The 22103-nt window shown below is 42.4% G+C and overlaps 1 protein-coding gene across 3 annotated transcripts in view; it reads left to right on the top strand.

Moving 5' to 3' along the window:
- Nucleotides 1–22103, top strand: part of LOC137339542 (triple functional domain protein) — a 522426-nt gene that overhangs the window by 272015 nt on the left and 228308 nt on the right. For all 3 annotated transcript variants that reach the window (XM_068001904.1, XM_068001903.1, XM_068001905.1), the window contains exon 11: nucleotides 15265–15456. In XM_068001904.1, coding sequence (XP_067858005.1) covers nucleotides 15265–15456 — 192 coding nt within the window. The remainder of the gene's footprint in view (nucleotides 1–15264; nucleotides 15457–22103) is intronic.

Here is a 22103-nt window from a genome sequence, read left to right as displayed (position 1 = left end):
TGTTAATAATACTTAATGCCTACATTATGTTAGGCAGTGAGATAATGTCATTTGGAAACTTAATTCAGAAATCAGCATGTTTCAAAGAGTTTAATCAGGTTAAACACTTTGTGGGTTTATGCGCTGTGAAGACCGCCAAACAAAAGTATTATCCAGCATTTAAGAGCAAGTAAAGGAGAAGTATTCCAGATTTATTTTTTAATAATTGTGCCCTCATTCATCTTGAAGGTACTAAAATTGTTTTAAGATGTACCCCAAGCTAGCTGATCCACCTTCCTCCACATTAATTAGGTGACATTAATGAATGTATTGCATCCATCATTTCCTATAACTGTAAGATCAGAATCGCCGCAATTCAAAATGTTGGCTCTGATGGGGAAACCAGGGTGATAATCTGTTGAAATAATTTTTTTTAAATTAAGATTAAAATAAAATGTAAAGAATGTTCTGGAGAGAAATATTATCAGAAAATAATGTCAACAAGGGGTTTAGATGATGCCATTGACTGCATAAGCAAAGCCAATTTGTAACGCTTAAAACTTTACTCCAGATCAACCTAAATCTAACTAAAAATTAATGACAAACATATGTTTGCATTAATTATTTACTGTGGGATAGAATTAGTTCCATCAAATCTTCATCACTTCTCACAGTCATAACAATTCTCTAACATTAACTCTATCTTTTGATCTCAACTTTGTTTTCTGACTCAGTCCAAGCTTTAGAACTACATGAGGACTGTTCTGTGTTTCCTCTGCCACACTTCTTTTGAGTTTTCCCATTGTTCCTCTCTCTCTTCCTGTTTCTTCATACATTCCTGTTTCTCTCCATTTCCTCCTGGGCATTATTGTTTTTCCCTCCAAATTTCTTCCTGCTTTTGCTGAAGGTGGCTACTCGTGCAGGGATACTCTAACGTTATATACAGTATATTTAATTGGTAGAATAACAATTTTGGCGTCAACAATGCTAATTAAGGCATTGTTTTTAAATCCTATGGATTCTCCTTTTTGGACACGAACATGATTTATTGACCATACAAAAAAGATGGATGTAAAAAAGTCACTATTCAAATGTTCCAAATATTTGTAGAGTTTGAAATGCCAGAAAATTAGCTTTTTCAGTAGATTAATGAAGACAAGAAACTGCAAAGAATCGGTTTCTGTTTGGAGGTTCTCTTGTAGGAAAATGCTGTTTGGTTTTAATCTAAAAAGGAATTTTAATTGACTAGTTATTTGAAAACTTCAACTTTATTTCCTAATTAACAGGGAATTATTCTCTTTTAGTGTTAATGCATTTGCTGATTGTGTGTTAATGCTTAATAATTTGATGTATTAACACCAATGGAGTACTTGCACAAGTTTACCCATGCTCCTAAAATTCTTTCTGGAACTGAACCAGTTTTATGCATGTTAATACACAGACCTTGCATTAATAGTTTTTTGGCTTGTTCAAGACATATTAAATATGAACATGCCGATTTGCTTATACGTGCCTTCTAGCCCAAATTAGGTTAATGAAGCTTACTATAAAGATGGCACTAAGGCAGCAGAGAATGGGCAGGGATCCAGCACCATTTAAAGCAGCATTCATTGTAAAGAGCATTGCAACTGTTTCAATGCGCACAGTACGGGTGCAACAACACATCTTCCTTTGCTTGACATGTTGAAGTACAAAGAGACTCTAAGGAAGGCCAGGAAGATATAGTGCCTTAGAAAAGGAACACTGCTACCTCTGGCCGCACATCTACCACTGCAAACAGGGTTACCTCATCCTCACCAAGGACCAATGGGAGAGGAGGCTACACTTCACCAAAGAAGCCATAGAATTATGCCATCTCCTAGAACCAGACCTGTGCCCAAAGCGCAACATTAGCACCTCACTGCCAGTAGAGTAAAAAGTGGTGATGGCACTCAACCTTTTTGTCACAGGCTCCTTCCAGGCAGTGGCAAGAGACTTAGCTAGGATCAGTGGTTCACTGTTACAGATGCTGACATGCTGATGAGTGTATTAACATCAGCAACAAAGCAGGAGAGGCCAATGAAGGGTTTTAAAAGATGTGCCATTTCCAGGGTCCCGAACTTGAATCGTCACATTGACCAATGTTCTGATTGAACATAAATGGCTCTTTGAGTTATGCCTCCCATGACTCTTGAAACCCACCGCTGTAATGATTTGGATTTTGGACCCAAAACGTCAACACCATCAGTGGCAGCATTCTGAGAGATTTGTCAACTATGCATGCCACCTGTATGCCTAAGGTTAGTGCTGCAGATGCTACTGATGTTGCCAACTGCTCTATGGCAGTCTGTAGAGGAGAGAACCCTTATTGCATGACATTATCAACTGAGTGATGTCATCTGCAGCTGTACAAGGAGCTAAGTGACTCGTGTACTCATCCATGCTCATGAAGTATCCTCCTTTTCATATACTGACATTACGAAGTCGGAATAGCAAAGCAACTCAACAGGAACCGTGGTGATGCCGGACCTGCACTGAACAGCAGCAGATCTCTACCATTACCCATTACACAATGAGGATTTTAAAGGAGAAACGAGAGCAGTGGAACAGGATTAGGTGCACGAAGGAGAGGAAGCTGCCAGAGGAGAAGGGGGAAAGACCATGTTGTGACATGGTGATGAGGGAGGAGCAGGTGGTGAAAAATGTAGCCAGGGCGGGGGGCTTCGCTAAGGGGCAAGTTGTTGCCATCCATGCGCCAGGTTTTAGTTATGGATAATAATGGCCTTGTTCGTGAGTGAATTGATAATTTGGGGGAGAAATGCAGAGTGGGTGATGCTGGCAGAGCCCAAGGGGTCATTGGTGGATGGGATGAGCAGAACAGAAAGGAGATTGGTGAGGTTAGCTCCCAGCATTTATGCTGAATGGGAGGGTCGGCGTGAGAGGAGAATGGGGCATTTGGGGTGCTGCTCTTAAGCAGGCAGTGATGGGTGCCTCGATGGGGCCATTCCGAGATAGCCCAGAAAGGCACAGAGGTTAGCCGTGGGTATATTCCAGGGGTATCCAAACCTGGGATTGTGGTAGGTAAGAAGGAAGGAAGAGGAGCTGTTGGAGTATGGAATGGGCAGACAAAAAACCGTCACTGCTTGACACTTGCTGAAGTACATTTACACAGAAAATATGTGATTATATGTACGCAAACCAGGAACATATTCTTTTTATGCTTAGGTGCTACTTATGCCATTTAGAGCTTTCTAGCCAGTGACCTCTTCAAAGGGTGTGTAAGAGCTTTGACTGCTGAGTCCTTCCATCCATTTACATTCTGTGCCCTTTTGTTGGAGGTGGCCTTTCTCTGTAATGAGAAGATGAGTACGCATGGAACGTATGAGTAGTTTGTGTATTTTAGGCACCAGCATAGTTGTGTGGTCTTATGCACATAGGTGTGTAGACATCAAACCAGAACAGGATTGGGCTGACCTGTTACATTTATTGTCTAGGCTCACATATGAAGAATGGCCACATGGTCCAAGTAGTGAAGGGATGCTGATGTCAGTCAAATCACATTCCAGAATTTTTTTCATGTATAGATTGCAATTTGCACATGTGGTTGAGGTGGTTCCAGCACATCTAACCATTTAGCTTAATACATAGAAACACATAGTTACAACACAGAAACAGGCCATTCAGCTCAACCAATCTGTGTCAGCATTTACTCTTCATGCAAGTAGAGTTATATTCGACCTTTGTCCTTCCTGTTCCCATATCCTGTCAACCCATTTTCCTTAATCCAATTTTCCAGTCTAATTTTGAATGTTGACATAGTTTCTGCCTCAAACACTAACCCTGGAAGTGAAATCCACAGCCTCACAACTCTGTGTTTAAAGATGTTTCTCTTTCCCCGCTGTTCTAAATCTCTTACATTTAATCTTGTATCTATGGCCCATTGGATGAATTTGGCTGAGATTGAATCAAAACAAGTCCCTTACAGACCAACTTAGAAAACAAGCATAAGCTGACACAACTGCAGAAAAGCGGACAACTCAACATCAGCGTAAATATAGGCTTAATGACAAATAAAGACAAGGGGTTGTAATGTATGTGCAGTAGGACATGGACTGGTAGTAACTGAAGCTGTGGATATACCCAATATTTAATCACTTTTATTGTAAGGGAAAATTCTAAACTATATATAGGTACAGTTTGCCCCACGGTGAATGTAGAAATTATTGAAGGGGGATGCGAGCGCCAAAGGTGTGAAACGTCATTTCTGGGGTGGGGGAGGGGGGGTGCAACTGAATGTAATTTCCTTGCCTGCTGAAACATTTGTTAGAATGTTTGAGATTTGACGGAATACATAGTAATTGTCAGCTGTATGTGTGAGTAATTATAGATAGGCTTCAGTCTTTATCAGTTGCATCATTCTGGGTTTTTAATCCTGCTTTGCCAGTTCTTAACTATGTTCATTAATTCCCTTTGTGTTGCACTTGCAGCAGGATAAATTCAGGTTTGGTATACTAAGGCACTCGAGCAAACTCATCTGACATTTACTTTGACTCCAGACTTACATACATGACAGGCTAGGTTTATTTACACTTCTTAGCCTTTCTCGCCTTGGCATGTTTTTTTCCAAATCTGATGATTTCTTGCAATATCATTTTCCATTCTCCTGTTGTGTAACTCTAGTTGACCCCCTGAGCGATGGTCCTGTATGTCAGCTTCACACTAAGGCTTATTGTTTTCTCCCTCACTCCATATAGAGCCCTCTGCTGTGCCCCCACACTGTACACTATAATCTACAGATCCTCTTCTCTAAATCTCAGTTCATACCACCTGTGCTCTCCATCCATTCTTTACAGCAATTACACACTTCACAGCTGGATTAGATCACTGGGCACTGGTCAATTGACTGTTTAGCTAGTTAAGCAGTATTCTTTCCAATTATTCAGTACTCAGTTGTTCATTATTTTTAGTGCACCTTATGCCATCCAAAGTTCCAGAAAGCACTCAAAATATGTGTGTTACAAAGAATTTGGGCAAAAATTTTAGCTTGCAATTAATGCACCACTTGCGCACGGATTAATTTCATCCCTCCATAAATGGTTTACTTTAATCAATGAATAAATGATTGTTCCACCAGCGGCTCAGTGGGTAAAGGAAGAACATACGAACATATGAATTAAGAGCAGGAGTAGGCCATTCGGCCCCTCAAGCCTGCTCCGCTATTTGATAAGATCATGGCTGATCTGATTGTGATCTCAACCCTACTTTCCCGTCTACCGACTATAACCTTTGACTCCCTTGTTAATCAGGAATCTATCTAATTCAACCTTATTCAATGACCCTGCCTCCACTGCTCTCTGGCGAAGGGTGTTCCACAGACTCACGACCCTCTGAGAGAAAAAATTTCTTCTCATCTCGTCTTAAATGGGAGACCCCTTATTTTTAAACTGTGGCCCCTAGTTCTAGTCTCTCCCACAAGGGGAAACTTCCCCTCAGCATCTACTCCTCTTCAAGTCCCCTCAGGATTTTATATGCTTCAATAAGATCATCTCTCATTCTTCTAAACTCCAGTGTATACAGGCCCAACTTGTCTAACCTTTCCTTATAAGATAACTCCCTCATTCCAGAAATCCGTCGAGTGAACCTTCTCTGAACTGCCTCCAAAGCAATTATGTCCTTTCTTTAATAAGGAGACCAAAACTGCACACAGTATTCTAGATGTGGTCTCACCAATGCCCTGTACAACTGTACCAAAACATCTCTACTTTTATATTCCATTCCCCTTGCAATAAATGACAACATTCCATTTGCCTTCCTAATCACTTGCTGTACCTGCATACTAACTTTTTGTGATTCATGTACTAGGACACCCAGAGCCCTCTGTACCTCAGAGTTCTGCAACCTTTTGCCAGTTAAATAATATACTGCTTTTCTATTCCTCCTTCCAAAATGGACAAATTCACATTTTCCCACATTATACTCCCATCTGCCAAATTTTTGCCCACTCACTTAACCTATCTATATCCCTTTGCAGACTCTTTATGTCCTCTTCACAACTTGCTTTCCTACCTTTGTGTCATCAGCAAATTTAGCAACCATACATTCGGTCCCTTCATCCAAGTCATTGATATAGATTGTAAATAGTTGAGGTCCCAGCACTGATCCCTGTGGCACTCCACTCATTACATCTTGCCAACCTGAAAATGACCCATTTATGCCACCTCTCTGTTTCCTGTTAGCTAACCAATCCTTTATCCATGCTAATATGTTACCCCCTACACCGTGAACTCTTATTTTTGTGTAGTAGCCTTTGATGTGGCACCTCGTCCAAAGCCTTCTGGAAATCCAAGTACACCACATCCACAGGATCCCCTTTATCCACGTTGCTTGTTACTTCCTCAGAGAACTCTAATATGGTCAAATACGATTTCCCTTTCACAAAGCCGTGTTGACTCTGCCTGATTGCATTGAGATTTTCTAAGTGCCCTGCTATAACGTCTTTAATAATATATTCTAGCATTTCCCTATGACATGTTAAGCTAACTGGCCTTTAGTTTCCTGCTTTCTGGCTCCCTCCTTTCTTGAATAGAGGAATTACATACGCTATTTTCGACTGATGGGACCCTTCCAGAATCTAGGGAAAATTAATACCAATGCATCAACTATCTCTGCAGCCACTTTTAAGACCCTAGGATGAAGTCCGTCAGGACCTAGGGACTTGTCAGCTTTTAGTTCCAATAATTTTTTCAAAACCCTTTCCTTGGTGATTGTAAATATTTTAAGTTCCTCCCTCCCTTTCACCTCTCGATACACAATTATTGTTGGCATGTTATTTGTATCCTCTACAGTGAAGACGGACGCAAAATATCTGTTCAATTCATCCACCATTTCCTTATTCTCCATTATTAATTCCCCAGACTCTCACTCTGGAGGACCAACACTCGCTTTACTTACTCTTTTCCTTTTTAAATAGAAACTCTTACTATCTGTTTTTATATTTCTAGCTAGCTTTCTCTCGTACTCTAATTTCTCCCTCCTTCTTATTCTTTTGGTCATTCTTTGCTGTTTTTTATATTCTGTCCAATCTTCTGACCTGCCACTAATCTCTGAATTGTATGCTTTTACTTTCAATTTGATACTATCTTTAACTTCCTTAGTTAGCCATGGATGGTATGTCCTTCCCCTGGAGTCTTTCTTTCTCACTGGAATGTATCTTTGCTGATTGTTATGAAATATCTAATTAAATGTCTGCCACTGCATCTCTACTGACCTATCCCTTAACCTAAATTCCCAGTTCACTTTAGCCAGCTCTGTCTTCATGCCCTCATAATTGCCCTTATTTAAGTTTAAAACACTAGTCTTAGACTTACTCTTCTCTCCCTCAAACTGAATGTGAAATTCAATCATATTGTGATCACTGCTACCTAGAGGCTCCTTTACAATGAGGTAATTAATTCATCCTGTATCATTACACATTACCAGATCTAGAATAGCCTGCTGTCTGGTTGGCTTTGGAACGTGCTGCTCTAAGAAACTGTCCAGAAAGCACTCTATGAACTCATCTTCCAGGCTACCTTTGCCGATCAGATTCTTCCAATCTATATGTAGATTAAAATCACCCATGATTATCGCTGTTCCTTTCTCACAGGCTCCCATTATTTCTTCCTGTATACCCTGTCCTACAGTGTGGATACTGTTTGGGGGCCAAAACTACTCCTACAAGTGACGACTTGCCTTTACTATTTCTTATCTTAGAAAGAAAGAACTTGCATTTATATAGCGCCCTTCAGGACTTCCCAAAGCGCATTACAGCCAATGAAGTACTTTTGAAGTGTAGTCACTGTTATAATGTAGGTAATGTGGCAGCCAATTTGCGCACAGCAAGGTCCCACAAACAGAAAATAAGATGAATGACCAGATAATCTGCTTTAGATGCTGGTTGGGAGATAAATGTTGGCCAGGACATTGGGGAGAATGCCCCTGCTCCTCTTCAAAATAGTGCCGTGGGATCTTTTACATCCACCTAAGAAGGCAGATGGGGCATCGGTTCAACATCTCATATAGAATCATAGAATCATAGAAGTTACAACATGGAAACAGGCCCTTCGGCCCAACATGTCCATGTCGCCCAGTTTATACCACTAAGCTAGTCCCAATTGCTTGCACTTGGCCCATATCCCTCTATACCCATCTTACCCATGTAACTGTCCAAATGCTTTTTAAAAGACAAAATTGTACCCGCCTCTACTACTGCCTCTGGCAGCTCGTTCCAGACACTCACCACCCTTTGAGTGAAAAAATTGCCCCTCTGGACCCTTTTTTATCTCTCCCCTCTCACCTTAAATCTATGCCCCCTCGTTATAGACTCCCCTACCTTTGGGAAAAGATTTTGACTATCGACCTTATCTATGCCCCTCATTATTTTATAGACTTCTATAAGATCACCCCTTAACCTCCTACTCTCCAGGGAAAAAAGTCCCAGTCTGTCTAACCTCTCCCTGTAAGTCAAACCATCAAGTCCCGGTAGCATCCTAGTAAATCTTTTCTGCACTCTTTCTAGTTTAATAATATCCTTTCTATAACAGGGTGACCAGAACTGTACACAGTACTCCAAGTGTGGCCTCACCAATGCCCTGTACAACTTCAACAAGACATCTCAACTCCTGCATTCGATGTTCTGACCAATGAAACCAAGCATGCCGAATGCCTTCTTCACCACCCTATCCACCTGTGACTCCACTTTCAAGGAGCTATGAATCTGTACTCCTAGATCTCTTTGTTCTATAACTCTCCCCAACGCCCTACCATTAACGGAGTAGGTCCTGGCCCGATTCGATCTACCAAAATGCATCACCTCACATTTATCTAAATTAAACTCCATCTGCCATTCATCGGCCCACTGGCCCAATTGATCAAGATCCCGTTGCAATCCCAGATAACCTTCTTCACTGTCCACAATGCCACCAATCTTGGTGTCATCTGCAAACTTACTAACCATGCCTCCTAAATTCTCATCCAAATCATTAATATAAATAACAAATAACAGCGGACCCAGCACCGATCCCTGAGGCACACCACTGGACACAGGCATCCAGTTTGAAAAACAACCCTCTACAACCACCCTCTGTCTTCTGTCGTCAAGCCAATTTTGTATCCAATTGGCTACCTCACCTTGGATCCCATGAGATTTAACCTTATGTAACAACCTACCATGCGGTACCTTGTCAAATGCTTTGCTGAAGTCCATGTAGACCACGTCTACTGCACAGCCCTCATCTATCTGCTTGGTTACCCCTTCAAAAAACTCAATCAAATTGGTGAGACATGATTTTCCTCTCACAAAACCATGCTGACTGTTCCTAATTAGTCCCTGCCTCTCCAAATGCCTGTAGATCCTGTCCCTCAGAATACCCTCTAACAACTTACCCACTACAGATGTCAGGCTCACTGGTCTGTAGTTCCCAGGCTTTTCCCTGCCGCCCTTCTTAAACAAAGGCACAACATTTGCTACCCTCCAATCTTCAGGCACCTCACCTGTAGCGGTGACAGTATGCAGTGTGATACTGAGCTACACAAACGAAGAAGATCCCCAATTTCATTCCAGCTTTGTGCTGGGCTAGCTGATCTCCGCTGAAGTGGCACTGAAGATGCTGCAGTCGGCCCCAATGCCCCTGGGCGAGGTTAGCGTTTCTGTTATGTAACAACGGCCACTGGGAGCAGCATTTGGTTGTAGGCCAGTAAGGATAGGATTACTGAAATAAAAACAGAAAATACTGGAAACACTCAGCATTGGTGGAGAGAGAAACATAGGGTTAACGTTTCAGGCCAATGACTTTTTGTCAGAACGATAGGTTTACAATCAGCTGAATTGCTCCTGTCATTATATACCACACCAACACTAATCATCAAGGCTTGTACGTGAAGAATGGGGAGAAGCTTACTTAGGTGGGCTACTGGAAGGCAGCCATCTCTGCTGTAGCAGCAGCAGCAGCAGCAGCAACAACAACAACAACAACTTGCATTTAAATTGCACCTTTAATGGAGAAAAACATTTCTCATAGAAAAGCTTCATAGAAACATATCAGAAAAAAATTGACACCAAGCCAAATAAGGAGATATAAGGAGAGGTGACTAAAAGCTTGGGCAAAGACATAGGTTTTAAAGGGGGCTCTTAAAGGAGCAGAAAGAGGTGGAGAGATTTAGGAAGGGAATTCCAAAAGTTGGGGCTTATACAGCTGAACGCACAGCTAACAATGATGGGACAAAGGGAGTTTAGGGATGCACAAGAGGCCAAAGTTAGAGGAACACAAGAGTTCTTGGAGGGTTGTAGGGCTGGAGGAGGCTACAGAAAAAGGGAAGGGGTCGAGTCCATGAAGGGTTTGAACAAGGGGATGAGAATTTTAAATTGGAGGCATTAGGGGACCGGGAACCAATGTAGGTCAGCGAGCACTGGGATGACGGGTGAGTGGGACTTGGTGCATGTTAGGATACGGGCAGCAGAGTTTTGGATCAGCTGAAGTTTAAAGAGAGTGGAGGCTGGTAGGCCGGCCAGGAGAGTATTAGAATAATGGAGTCTGCAGGTGACAAAAGCATTGAGGATGAAGGTTACGACAGCAGATGGGCTATGGTAGGGGTGAAGACTGGCGACAAGTCAAACTATAATAAAATGTTATCCCAATGGGACAATTGTAGACTGACATTGCTGTGGGTCTGTGGACAAGAAAATAAAACGCTTTGTGCATGCCGTGGTAACACCATAGCTTGGTTAGGCATGTATAGCTGTGCCTCACCTGTCAAAAAAGGTCACCAGCTGCCACTCGAGGCGAGAGTGCTACCACTGAGCCAAATTGATATTAGTCAAGTTACAGCTGTTTGTAGTTTTACAATGTTGTTCACTTTGAAACTTTGTTTATGCTTTGCCATTTTGGTGTCTGTGAAGTGATTGCTTTGTGATCATTTTGTTTTCTTTAACAAAAATTCAAGTCAATTGGAAGTTGCCAGTGGAAGGCCTTATTAAAGGTCTTTTCATAAAAATGTCAGTCTTGCATGTGCTATAACGCACTACAAGAAGCACCTAAAAGTACATCTAAGGCACAGAAGCAAATTGTTCCCATCTTAGAAATCAAAAATATACAAATGAATTGAAGAAACTTTTTGTTTGTAAATTACTATCCTCCGTTCCACTCCATAGTGACAGTTCTCAATTTATTTTGATTGGAATTTCTACATGAAGAAAATACTTTGCTTTGTCGATTAAGAATAATCACTTATAGATGGGAATGTGCTTTTGTTTCTCCAACCCCCCCACCCTCACTCCAGAAACTCCCCCACTGTTTTGTTCTCTCTCCTCTGATTTACAAATGTTGACCAGCAAAACAAAATCCTGATGCAGGCCTCTTTGTGCCGAAGTGAGTTGGTCATGGATTTGAATTAGCATTTAAAATAAAGACACTAATTAGAAGTAGTCACACTTGCCACTGAAGTGACAGCAAGTTTATGGCTTTCTTGCAGGCAGTGATAATTTTGAAAACGTTTGCTTTGTTCCTACTGCTCCACCTGGTGGTGGTTGGCCTCAGCTTATTGAATTAGAAATCATTATTTCACTGAAGGTGAAGATTTGTTTCCATTAACCCCTGGTTGAGGCTAAAGAAAACAAATCTGCTAATGATTTTAATTAAAAACAGAAAATACCGGAAACTGAAAAAGGGTCTACACCAGAAATATTAACCTATCTTTTCTCTTTTCAGTTGCTAAAATGTAATTCCAGCAACTTCTGTATTTATTTGATTTCTGGCATTTGCAGTTTTTTCTTATCTTTGTGTTCTTGTTAACTGATGTCATTTCATCATAAATACTTTTAAATGACTGAGTTTTGTCCAAGTCACACATTTTATTATTGCAAATGCCCCATTATGTCTGAGCCATGTCATATAGTAAAATTTCATTTTTTTTTTAAGTGATGACTGCTTCTAGTAATCATCTGACTGTCTTTGACAAAACTCTGTGGTTGTTTTTGTTTATAATGATCAGTGGGTATGGTTGTGTTGATCAGATTAATTGTGCTGTCCCTCTTTGGTTTCAGCATGGGAAAAAATTTTGCAGCTCATTCTGTGAACAAGCTGTGAAGTTCTTTCCTGTGCTGAAACAATAGACTCTGATTAGAGGTACATTAGTGCTAAGTAAAAAGCAAACTGTTGCAGATGCAGGAAAGCTGAAACAAAAAGAGAAAAAGCTGGAAACGCACAGATCGGTCAGCATCTGTGGAAAGAACGTTTTGTGTTTTGGGTGCATTTCCTAGAAGGGTACAATAACTTGCATTTATATAGCGCCTTTAACATAGTAAAACGTCCCAAAGCGCTTCACAGGAGTGTTATCAAATAAAATTTGACACCGAGCCAGATAAGGAGCTATTAGGACAGGGCTTGTTCAAAGAGGTAGGCTTTAAGGAACGCCTTAAAGGAGGAGAGAGAGGCGGAAAGGCTGAGGGTTAGGGAGGGAATTCCAGACCTTAGGGCCTAGGCAGCTGAAGGCACGGCCGCCAATAGTGGAGCGATTAAAATCGGGGAAGCGCAAGAAGCAAGAATTGGAGGAGCGCAGAGATCTTGGAGGGTTGTAGGGTTGGAGGAGGTCACAGAGATAGGGAGGGGCGAGGCCACGGAGAGATGTGAAAACAAGAATGAGAATTTTAAAATCGGTGGCGTTCCTGGACTAGGAGCCAATGTAGATGAGCGAGCACAGGGTTGATAAGTGAATGGGATTTGGTGCAAGTTGGGATACAGGCCGCAGAGTTTTGGATGAGCTCAAGTTTATGGAGCGTGGAATTTGGGAGGCTGGTCAGGAGAGCTTTGGCGTAGTCGAGTCTGGAGCAGTAAAGGCATGGATGAGGGTTTCAGCAGCGGATGAGAGTTTCAGCAGCAGATGAGCTGGGGCGGAGACGGGCAATGGTACGGAGGTGGAAGTAGGCGGTCTTGGTGATGAAGCAGATATGTGGACGGAAGCTCATCTCTGTCAAATATGACATCAAGGTTGCGAACGTTCTGGTTCAGGCTCAGACAGGGAGAGGCTGTGATGAAGTGAAGTACACATCCGTAACATAGACAGTCTTTTTTATATTACTGCTAATCTGTTGTATTTGCAAAGCAAAGACTAGTATCTTTTAACTAAAGCATAGAGTTGCTCACAGGCTTCTCTTTGCACATCCACCTGAACCCCAAATCTTCCCACCCATCTGCCTGACAATGGAGCAGAAAATCCTTTGAGAGCTGGTGATTGGAGTGTGTGTTGCTGAATATACAGTAACCGGCTAATATTCTATTCTCCTCACGATCTGCTCTCTTTAAACACACTCCTATTTAAAATTAAAGTTCTGTATGTTTAAAGTGCCAGTGAGCAAAGTGCATGGTTGAATGTAATACCAGCTGATTACTCCGTATCCAACAACACATGATTAGGTCACTGGCACTAGCTACAGTTTTAAAGAGGACGTCAAAAGTGCCAGTGAGTGGAGCATGTGTGTAACCAGTTTGTGTTACATTCAACAACATGCTCGCTCTATCTATCTATCTATATATATATATCTATATATATATACACACACAAGTATTGAAATACTTTTGTAAGATCAGATGACTTTTAAGCAGAAGAGTATATGACAGCCTCGGGTGTAGTGATCAGGCAGTTATAATGATCAAACAAGAAACTATCCAAATGGCCTTTGAAACTAAGTATGGAAACCTAAAAGTGAGATAATTTAATATCCTTGGCATCTCACAAAACCATTCTGTAAAATATATGGAAGGATTCATCTCAAGAATGTGATGTGGAGAGCTTTTAATAAATGAAAACACTGAGACTGAAATCAATATCTGTGCTGTGTCCTACTTAAGATTAATTTAATCCTTAATACTTTCTGATCCAAAAGAAAATCTATTTGAAGCTGTAGAGTACCAGAGAAGCTGTGCTTGGAAGTTTTAATATAGTTTGTTTTGAAAAGGTATAAGATTGTGAGGGAGTGACTAAAGGCTGAAGACAGAGGTTTTTTAAAAAAATTGTTCTCAGGATGTTGGCTCATTTATTGGCTTTCCCTAGTTTCTCTGAGAAGGTGGTGGTAGAGATTGTTTTATAATTGAGTGGCTTAGTGGCCCTTTGAGAGGGTTTTAACATTCAACCATGCAGTGTGAGACTGAAGTCACGTGTAGGCTGGGTAGGGATGGCCAGTTACCTTTCCAGAAGGGAAGGGCAGTAGAGAATCAAATGGGTTTTTACAGAAATTCAACAAGTTTCATGTTCTTTTTTGTTGCCAGCTCACAAACGAACAGATTTGTTGAAATCTGTTTAACAATTTGTAATATTGGGATTTAAACTCTCAACTTCTGGGTTTCTGGTCCAGTACCTTACACACCACACTGCTAACTTTTAAGATGCAGGCCAGAGATGATTGTGCATAACAGCTTCATCATTATTTAAAGACAACACATCTCCAAACGTACTCTTAAAATTCTGCACATGTAACACCAGTACAAAAGTTAGTGCAGATTCTCACCACCATGCACCTCCAATGACAAATGGTTTTCATTTCTTAGCTGGAAAAGTTGAAGTAGGGAAATTTGTCCCTGCTAAGATTTGCTGTTAAACTGTAGTGGGTTGGTTAGATGCCAGCAACTGGTTTGTTTGTTTGGTTATGGTAGTGAACGTAGTACATAAAGCACATTTGAAGGAGCTCTCCTGCATTGATGGTGAGTTTAGTAGTAGGATCAATGTTAAAAGTGTCTGTCACAAACATAAAAAATACCCGTCATGAACTAAGTGTAGTTTGTTGCATGCGTGCGTGCGCACACACGCATAGGAGTGAACACCATAGGGTGATCACTAGGAGATGTCAGATAGAAGTTTTCTTTCTCCCTATACTTAGAGCCTAGCTTTCACTCATTTCATCCCCTTCGTGACACAATGAAGATTAGGAGCTTATTACATAGGGTGTAATTTGGCAAATTCCTTATCATTCTGTGGAACGCCAGCACCTTGGGAAATATAGCATTCAGACCATAATTAAACTGAGATGAAAGTTTCCTGTACTTAATGTGGAAACTAAGTTTTTCAGTAAATTCAGTAAAATCTATCCAAATGTTCTTGCGTTTTCTCCAAGTTTCCAAAACAACCACATTTCTTATTAAATATGGCAAGTTATCATTTTTGACTAAACCCGGCAGCTCCTGTTGGGAGTTAGCAACATTTTATTGCATTGATATTGTATTACATAGTTCAGTTGAACGATACCAGGAAATATAGAAACATTCTTTTCTTCTTTAGAACACATACACCAATGCAGATAAACTCCTGGAAGCAGCAGAGCAATTGGCTCAGACTGGGGAGTGTGACCCTGAAGAGATTTACCAGGCAGCCCATCAACTGGAAGATCGGATTCAGGACTTTGTGAGAAGAGTGGAGCAGCGGAAGATCTTATTGGATATGTCGGTCTCTTTTCATACCCATGTCAAAGAGGTGAGACAACATTTTATTTTTCATTGTACATCTATTTAATATATTCAAAGTCTCATCTCTGCACATACTTCCTGTCAAGTTTTTCCTTTAGAAATTCCTGTGACATTTATGATGGAAATTGCCTCTGTAAACATCGCCTGCAGTCTTGAGTGGTGACCCTGTTTGGCTGACGTGGGTAATGCTAGGGCAACTGCATCCAATCTGCTGACTAGGAACGTAACATTTTGTAGTCTGTGTAGGTGGGGCCGTGGCCTTTTTTGTGGATTGGTGTTGATTGTTGCTACCTTGAAAGTCTCTGGGAGAATGCTTGCCTCTGCATCATGGTGGAAGAGTTTCAGTCAGTTCGGGAACTATTGCCTTGGAGAATCCAGGCCAGGAGCTTTCCCACGATGGATGCTTCTATTGCTACTGGGATCTCATTCAAAATTTGGGAGTCCAATGACTGTGCATCTTCCTTGATGAATTGGGAGAAGGGGAGGTTATACACTCGGCGCTTAGTTGACTCGTCACCCTGCTCATAATATCTTGATGTGCCCGAGGAGTTTTTCTGCTCCTTATGATAAAGGGTTGTTTATTTATCCTCCTGCTTGTATCGGGGTTCGTCTCGTCACTCTGCATTCAGAGCATCGGCTCTACTACAGCTGTGGTCTTTGTCTCCTCTCTAAGGGAAGCAGTACTGGGTACAGTAGTATAGTGGTTATGTTACTAGACTAGTAATCCAGAGGCCTGGACGAATAATCCAGAAACATGAGTTCAAATCCTGCCATGGCAGCTGGGGAATTTAAATTTTTTAATTTAATTAATTTAAAAATAAATCTGGAATAAAAAGCTAGTATCAGTAATGGTGACCATGAAACTACTGGATTGTCGTAAAAACCCATCTGGTTCACTAGTGTCCTTTAGGGAAGGAAACCTGCCGTCCTTACCCGGTCTGGCCAACATGTGACTCCAGACCCACGGTAATGTGGTTGATTTTTAACTGCCCTCTGAAGTGGCCTAGCAAGCCACTCAGTTGTACAATCCCACTACAAAAAGACATAATAAGAATAAAACCGGACAGACCACTAGGTACCGGACATGACAAAAGCTAACCAAGCCCATTCGACCTTGCAAAGTCCTCCTCACTAACCAATGGGGACTTGTGCCAAAATTGGGAGAACTGTCCAAGAATCATACCTTTCAGCCAACATCCCAGACTCCTCCATCACCATCCCTCGGTATGTCCTGTCCCAGTGACAGGACATAACCACCAGAGGTCAGGAGGGAGTGACCCTGGGAGTCCTCAACATTGACTCCAGACCCCGTGAAGTCTCATGGCATCAGGTCAAACATGGGCAAGGAAACTTCCTGCTGATTACCATTTACCACCCTCCCTCAGCTGTTGAATTGGTGGTACTCCATGTTGAGCACCACTTGGAGGAAGCACTGAGGGTAGCAAGGGCACTGACTGTACTCTGGGTGGGGGACTTCAATGTCCATCACCAAAAGTGGCTCGGTAGCACCTCTACTGATTGAGTTGGCCCTTAGCAGAGGGGTCAGTGACCAGTGGACATAGATTTAAAGTAATTGGTAGAAGGATTAGAAGGGAGCTGAGGAGAATTTTTTTCACCCAGAGGGTGGCGGGGGTCTGGAACTCGCTGCCTGAAAGGATGGTAGAGGGAGAAACCCTCAACTCATTTAAAAAGAACTTGGATGTGCACTTGAAGTGCTGTAGCCAAATGGCCTCCTTCTGTGCCGTAACTTCCAAGATTCTATGATATAGCTGCCAGACTGGGACTGCGGAGGGTGATAAGAGAACCAACACGAGGGAAAAACTTACTTGACCTCGTCCTCACCAATCTACCTGTCGCAAATGCATCTGTCCATGACAGTATTGGCAGGAGTGACCGCCGCACATTCCTTGTGGCGACGAAGTCCCATCTTCACACTGAGGACACCATCCATCATGTTGTGTGGCACTACCACCGTGCTAAATGAGATGGATTCAGAACAGATCCAGCAGCTCAAAACTGGGCATCCATGAGGCGCTGTGGGCTATCAGCAGCAGCAGAATTGTATTCCACCACAATCTGTAACTTCATAGCCCGGCATATTCCTCACTCTACCACTACCATCAAGCCAGGGGATCAACCCTGGTTCAATGAGGAGTGAAGAAGAGCATGCTGGGAGCAGCACCAGGCTTGCCTAAAAATGAGGTGCCAAACTGGTGAAGCCACAACACAGGACTACATGCATGCTAAACAGCGGAAGCGGCATGCTGTAGACAGAGCTAAGCGATTCCACAACCAACGGATCAGGTCAAAGCTCTGCAGTCCTGCCACATCCAGCCGTGAATGGTGGTGGACAATTAAACAACTAGTGGGAGGAGGAAGCTCCGTGAGCATCGCCATCCTCAATGATGGCAGATTCCAGCACGTGAGTGTAAAGGACAAGGCTGAAGTGTTTGCCATCTTCAGCCAGAACTGCAGAGTGAATGATCCATCTCGGCCTCCTCCCGAGATCCCCACTATCATAGAAGCCAGTCTTCAGCCAATTCGATTCACTCCATGTGATATCAAGAAACGGCTGAGTGCACTGGATACAGCAAAGGCTATGGACCCCGACAACATCCTGGCTGTAGTGCTGAAGACTTGTGCTCCAGAACTAGCCAGTCCTCTAGCCAAGCTATTCCATTACAGCTACAACACTGGTATCTACCCGACAAAGTGGAAAATTGCCCAGGTTATGTCCTGTCCACAAAAAAGCAGGACAAATCCAATCTGGCCAGTTACCGCCCCATCAGTCTACTCTCAATCATTAGCAAGTAGCACTTACTCACCAATAACCTGCTCATCGATGCTCGGTTTAGGTTCTGCCCGGACCACTCGGCTCCAGACCTCGTTACAGCTTTGGTCCAAACATGGACAAAAGAGCTGAATTCCAGAGGTGAGGTGAGAGTGACTGCCCTTCTTGGCAGCATTTGACAGAGTGTGGCATCAAGAAGTCCTAGTAAAATTGAAGTCTGTGGGAATCGGGGGGAAAACTCTCCAGTGGTTGAGCTCATATCTCGCACAAAGGAAGGTGGTAGTGGTTGTTGGAGACCAATCATCACAGCCCCAGGACATTGCTGCAGCAATTCCTCAGGGCAGTGTCCTGCGTCCAGCTGCTTCATCAATGACCTCCCCTCCACATAAGGTCAGAAGTGGGGATGTTCGCTGATGATTACACAGTATTCAGTTCCATTTGCAACCCCTCATAATGAAGCAGTCCGTACCCGCATGCAGCAAGACCTGGACAACATCCAGGCTTGGGCTGATAAGTGGAAAGTAACATTCGTGCCAGACATGTGCCAGGCAATAACCATATCCAACTAGAGAGAGTCTAGCCACCTCCCCATAACATTCAACGGCATTACCATTGCTGAATCCCCCAACAACATCCTGGGGGTCACCATTGATCAGAAACTTAACTGGACCAGCCACAGAAATACAGTGGCATCAAGAGCAGGTCAGAGGCTGGGTATTCTGTGGCGAGTGACTCACTTCCTGAACTCCCGAAAGCCTTTCCACCATCTACAAGGCACAAGTCAGGAGTGTGATGGAATGCTCTCCACTTGCCTGGATGAGTGCAGCTCCAGCAACACTTAAGGTCGACACCATCCAGGACAAAACAGCCCTCGTGATTGGCACCCCATCCACCACCTTAAACATTCACTCCCTTCACCACCGGTGCACCCTGGCTGCAGTGTGTACCATCTATAAGATGCACTGCAGCAACTTGCCAAGGCTTCTTCAAAAGCACCTCCCAAACCTTCACCTCCTAGAAGGACAAGGGCAACAGGGCCATGGGAACACCACCACCTGCACGTTCTCCTCCAAGTCACGCGCCCTCCTGACTTGGAAATATATCGCTGTTCCTTCATCGTCGCTGGGTCAAAATCCTGAAACTCCCTACCCAACAGCACCCTGGACGTACCTTCAGCACACGGACTGCAGCGGTTGAAGAAAGCGGCTCACGACCATCTTTTCAAATGCAATTAGGGATGCGGGCCTTGCCGGCGACACCCGCACCCCATGAATGAATAAAAACAAACCTTTGCTCGGACCAGTAATTATGCTCCAATCTTCTATGGGTCTGAGGTGTGCCTCTTCAACTGCTCAGGCGGAAAGTTCCCTGATGTTCCTGGGGAAAAGATGTTCTATTTGAAAGGAATTTCCTGGAGCTCCTGGGTGGATTCTCAGAGGTGAGCCCATTTCAGGACTATTGGGGGGCATTTAATGGTTTTCTAGCTACTTTCCTTTAGGCCATGTAGCGGGAAGATTGTATCTTCTGTGTTTAAGTTCTCTGGGATAATTTCTGCCAAGGATTGGAATCAGTGTTTGAAGCTTTTACATTAGGCACTTACCTAGGTCACGATGCAACTGTAAATCCTCTTTTTTAAAAAAAAATTCTTGAGATTCTGCTGTGTGATGGATAAAATGCAAGCTAGACATACGTTAATCAATTTTCCACATTTTCTCTCTCGCTGTTTTCTTGTTGCTGTTTCTCTCTTTGTCTCTCCTCCTCTGGTTTTCTCTCTCTTTTTAAAAATGTATTCTTGGGGATGTGGGCGATGCTGGCAAGGCCACATTTATTGCCCATCCCTCCTTCCCCAGAGAAGGTGCTGATGGCCCCTCTCCTTGAACCACTGTAGTTCTTGTGACTCCCATGGTGGTATTAAGTGGGGAATTTCAGAATATTGACCCAGCAATGATGAAGGAATGGTGATTATTTGTTAAGATGGGATGGTACGCGACTTGGAGGGGAATCCAGAGGTGATGGTGCTTCTGCAACGTTGGTGCTCCCACCTTCTCAGTGGAGAGCTGCAGGGCGATAGGTGTTGTCGAAGTAACCTTGATGTGTTGTTGCAGACTGTCCTGTAGATCGATCTTTCATATTGTAGCCACAGCGCCGCCGCGGTGGTGGAGGGAGTGGATATTGAATCCAGTGACATGGGGGTCAGTCAAGTGAGCTGCTCTGTCTCTTGCACTTCTCTTCCCTTAACTCTTTGCTTCTTTCTTTGTCCTCTTCTGTTTTCTTCTGTTTTTCTTTCCTTTTGGTTGGAGGTGATATGCCATGATGTCACGGGGAAAGGTGCCACCAATGGATGCAGGCTGTATTTGTATCTGCTTGCTTTCAAAATTCAACTTGGAAAAAAATGTTTAATTAGAATGAGGCAAGAAACTGCATTTCTCTCTATTTGTGTGTGCATCTCTCTCTCACGTTAGAAACTAGAATCCGTTTCGCAGATGTAAGCCGTAAGTACTGAACTTTTCTAACAGTCAACAAAGCACAGATGAAGTAATTAACTGGCTTCAAAATTCAATTTGTGTTTTTCTTTGAAAACTGAAGCAGCATTACATGAAAGAAGACATGCTCTTTCTCCTCTTCCTCCTTCTTTCTCTGTCTCTCGCTTTAAGTTTGTAGAACACAAAACAAAGGCTACAGCAGGTACGTATTCCGAACAGTCTTTTTTAAAATTGAATTTAACCTCAGTAAAAATTTTGAAATTTGACATCTAGCTTTTCTTCAAATTATTATGAACACCCTTTGAGCAGGAACTCCTGGAAGCTAACAAAAAAAAATTCCATCAGTATAGCTGACTGAACTGTAATGATGCATCCTGGAAAATTGGGTACACTGCACAGGCTCAAACTGCACAATCCAAATTTAGCTCATAAAGTCGTAGCTCTGGGCAAAGGTATCAAGACCAAGACCAAGCTTTTGGGAGAGGCTGAGGCTTCCAAGTAAAAACTTTAACAAAGTTATTAAAAGACACAAAAGACAATTTAATTGATAAATTTAATCAGATTATTGTGACGTGTATTTTTTAAATTTTGGTTCCTTATTTGGAAATTTTAAAAATTCAATTACTGAAGGAGAAAAATGGTGGATGAAAATTGTTTTAGATAGTGTTTTGAAAATATTGCGGCAACCCAGTGGCCAGATTACACAATCAGGATGACAAGTTTACACAGGCGTTTTCTATTATAAATACAGACATAAGAATTTATAATGGAAAATGTTGATGCTCAAAGAGTGCCAAAAATATGATAAGTAGTAGTCAAGTGGTACTCCATATCAGGCAAATAAAAATTTTACTTGTGCAAATTTCTCAGCAGTCTGGTTTGAAGACACCAATAGATTTCCTTGTGTGAGACACCAGGTGACCAAGCTCAGTCTAAACAGTTCCTATTTTTTTCATCACACTTCTGTGAAGCACCTTGGAATGTTTTTCCACATTAAAAGCAAGTTATTGTTATACATAAACAGCTTTCCCCTCTTTTGCTGCTCCCCTTCTTGGCATAATGAAGAAGGATTCAATCCTTGAACAAATGTTCCCATTAACAGGTATATTGATACGTATAAAACATTTTGCTTTTATTCCAGTGCATTTGGCTCTGATTTGAGGACAATTGTTCTGAATGCAGTATGAGTCAATCTTTCCCGTTGAACTTTACCTTCAATTTGAATTACAAGAAGAGCACATGTTAGAACTTGTACAAGCAGGTGGTCAGTTGAAATGGGAAGCCATAGCCTCATCGTGGTACATTTTGGTATCTATCCAGAAGCACCGTGAAAGAACCATGGACTGTTCCCACCCACGAAGGAGAGGTGCCAGTTTCCTG

This window comes from Heptranchias perlo, chromosome 2 (genome assembly GCF_035084215.1).
Source record: "Heptranchias perlo isolate sHepPer1 chromosome 2, sHepPer1.hap1, whole genome shotgun sequence".
In the NCBI taxonomy this organism is placed as follows: domain Eukaryota; kingdom Metazoa; phylum Chordata; class Chondrichthyes; order Hexanchiformes; family Hexanchidae; genus Heptranchias; species Heptranchias perlo.
Note: the sequence above shows the minus strand (reverse complement) of the source record. Positions and strands in the feature narration are given on the sequence as shown.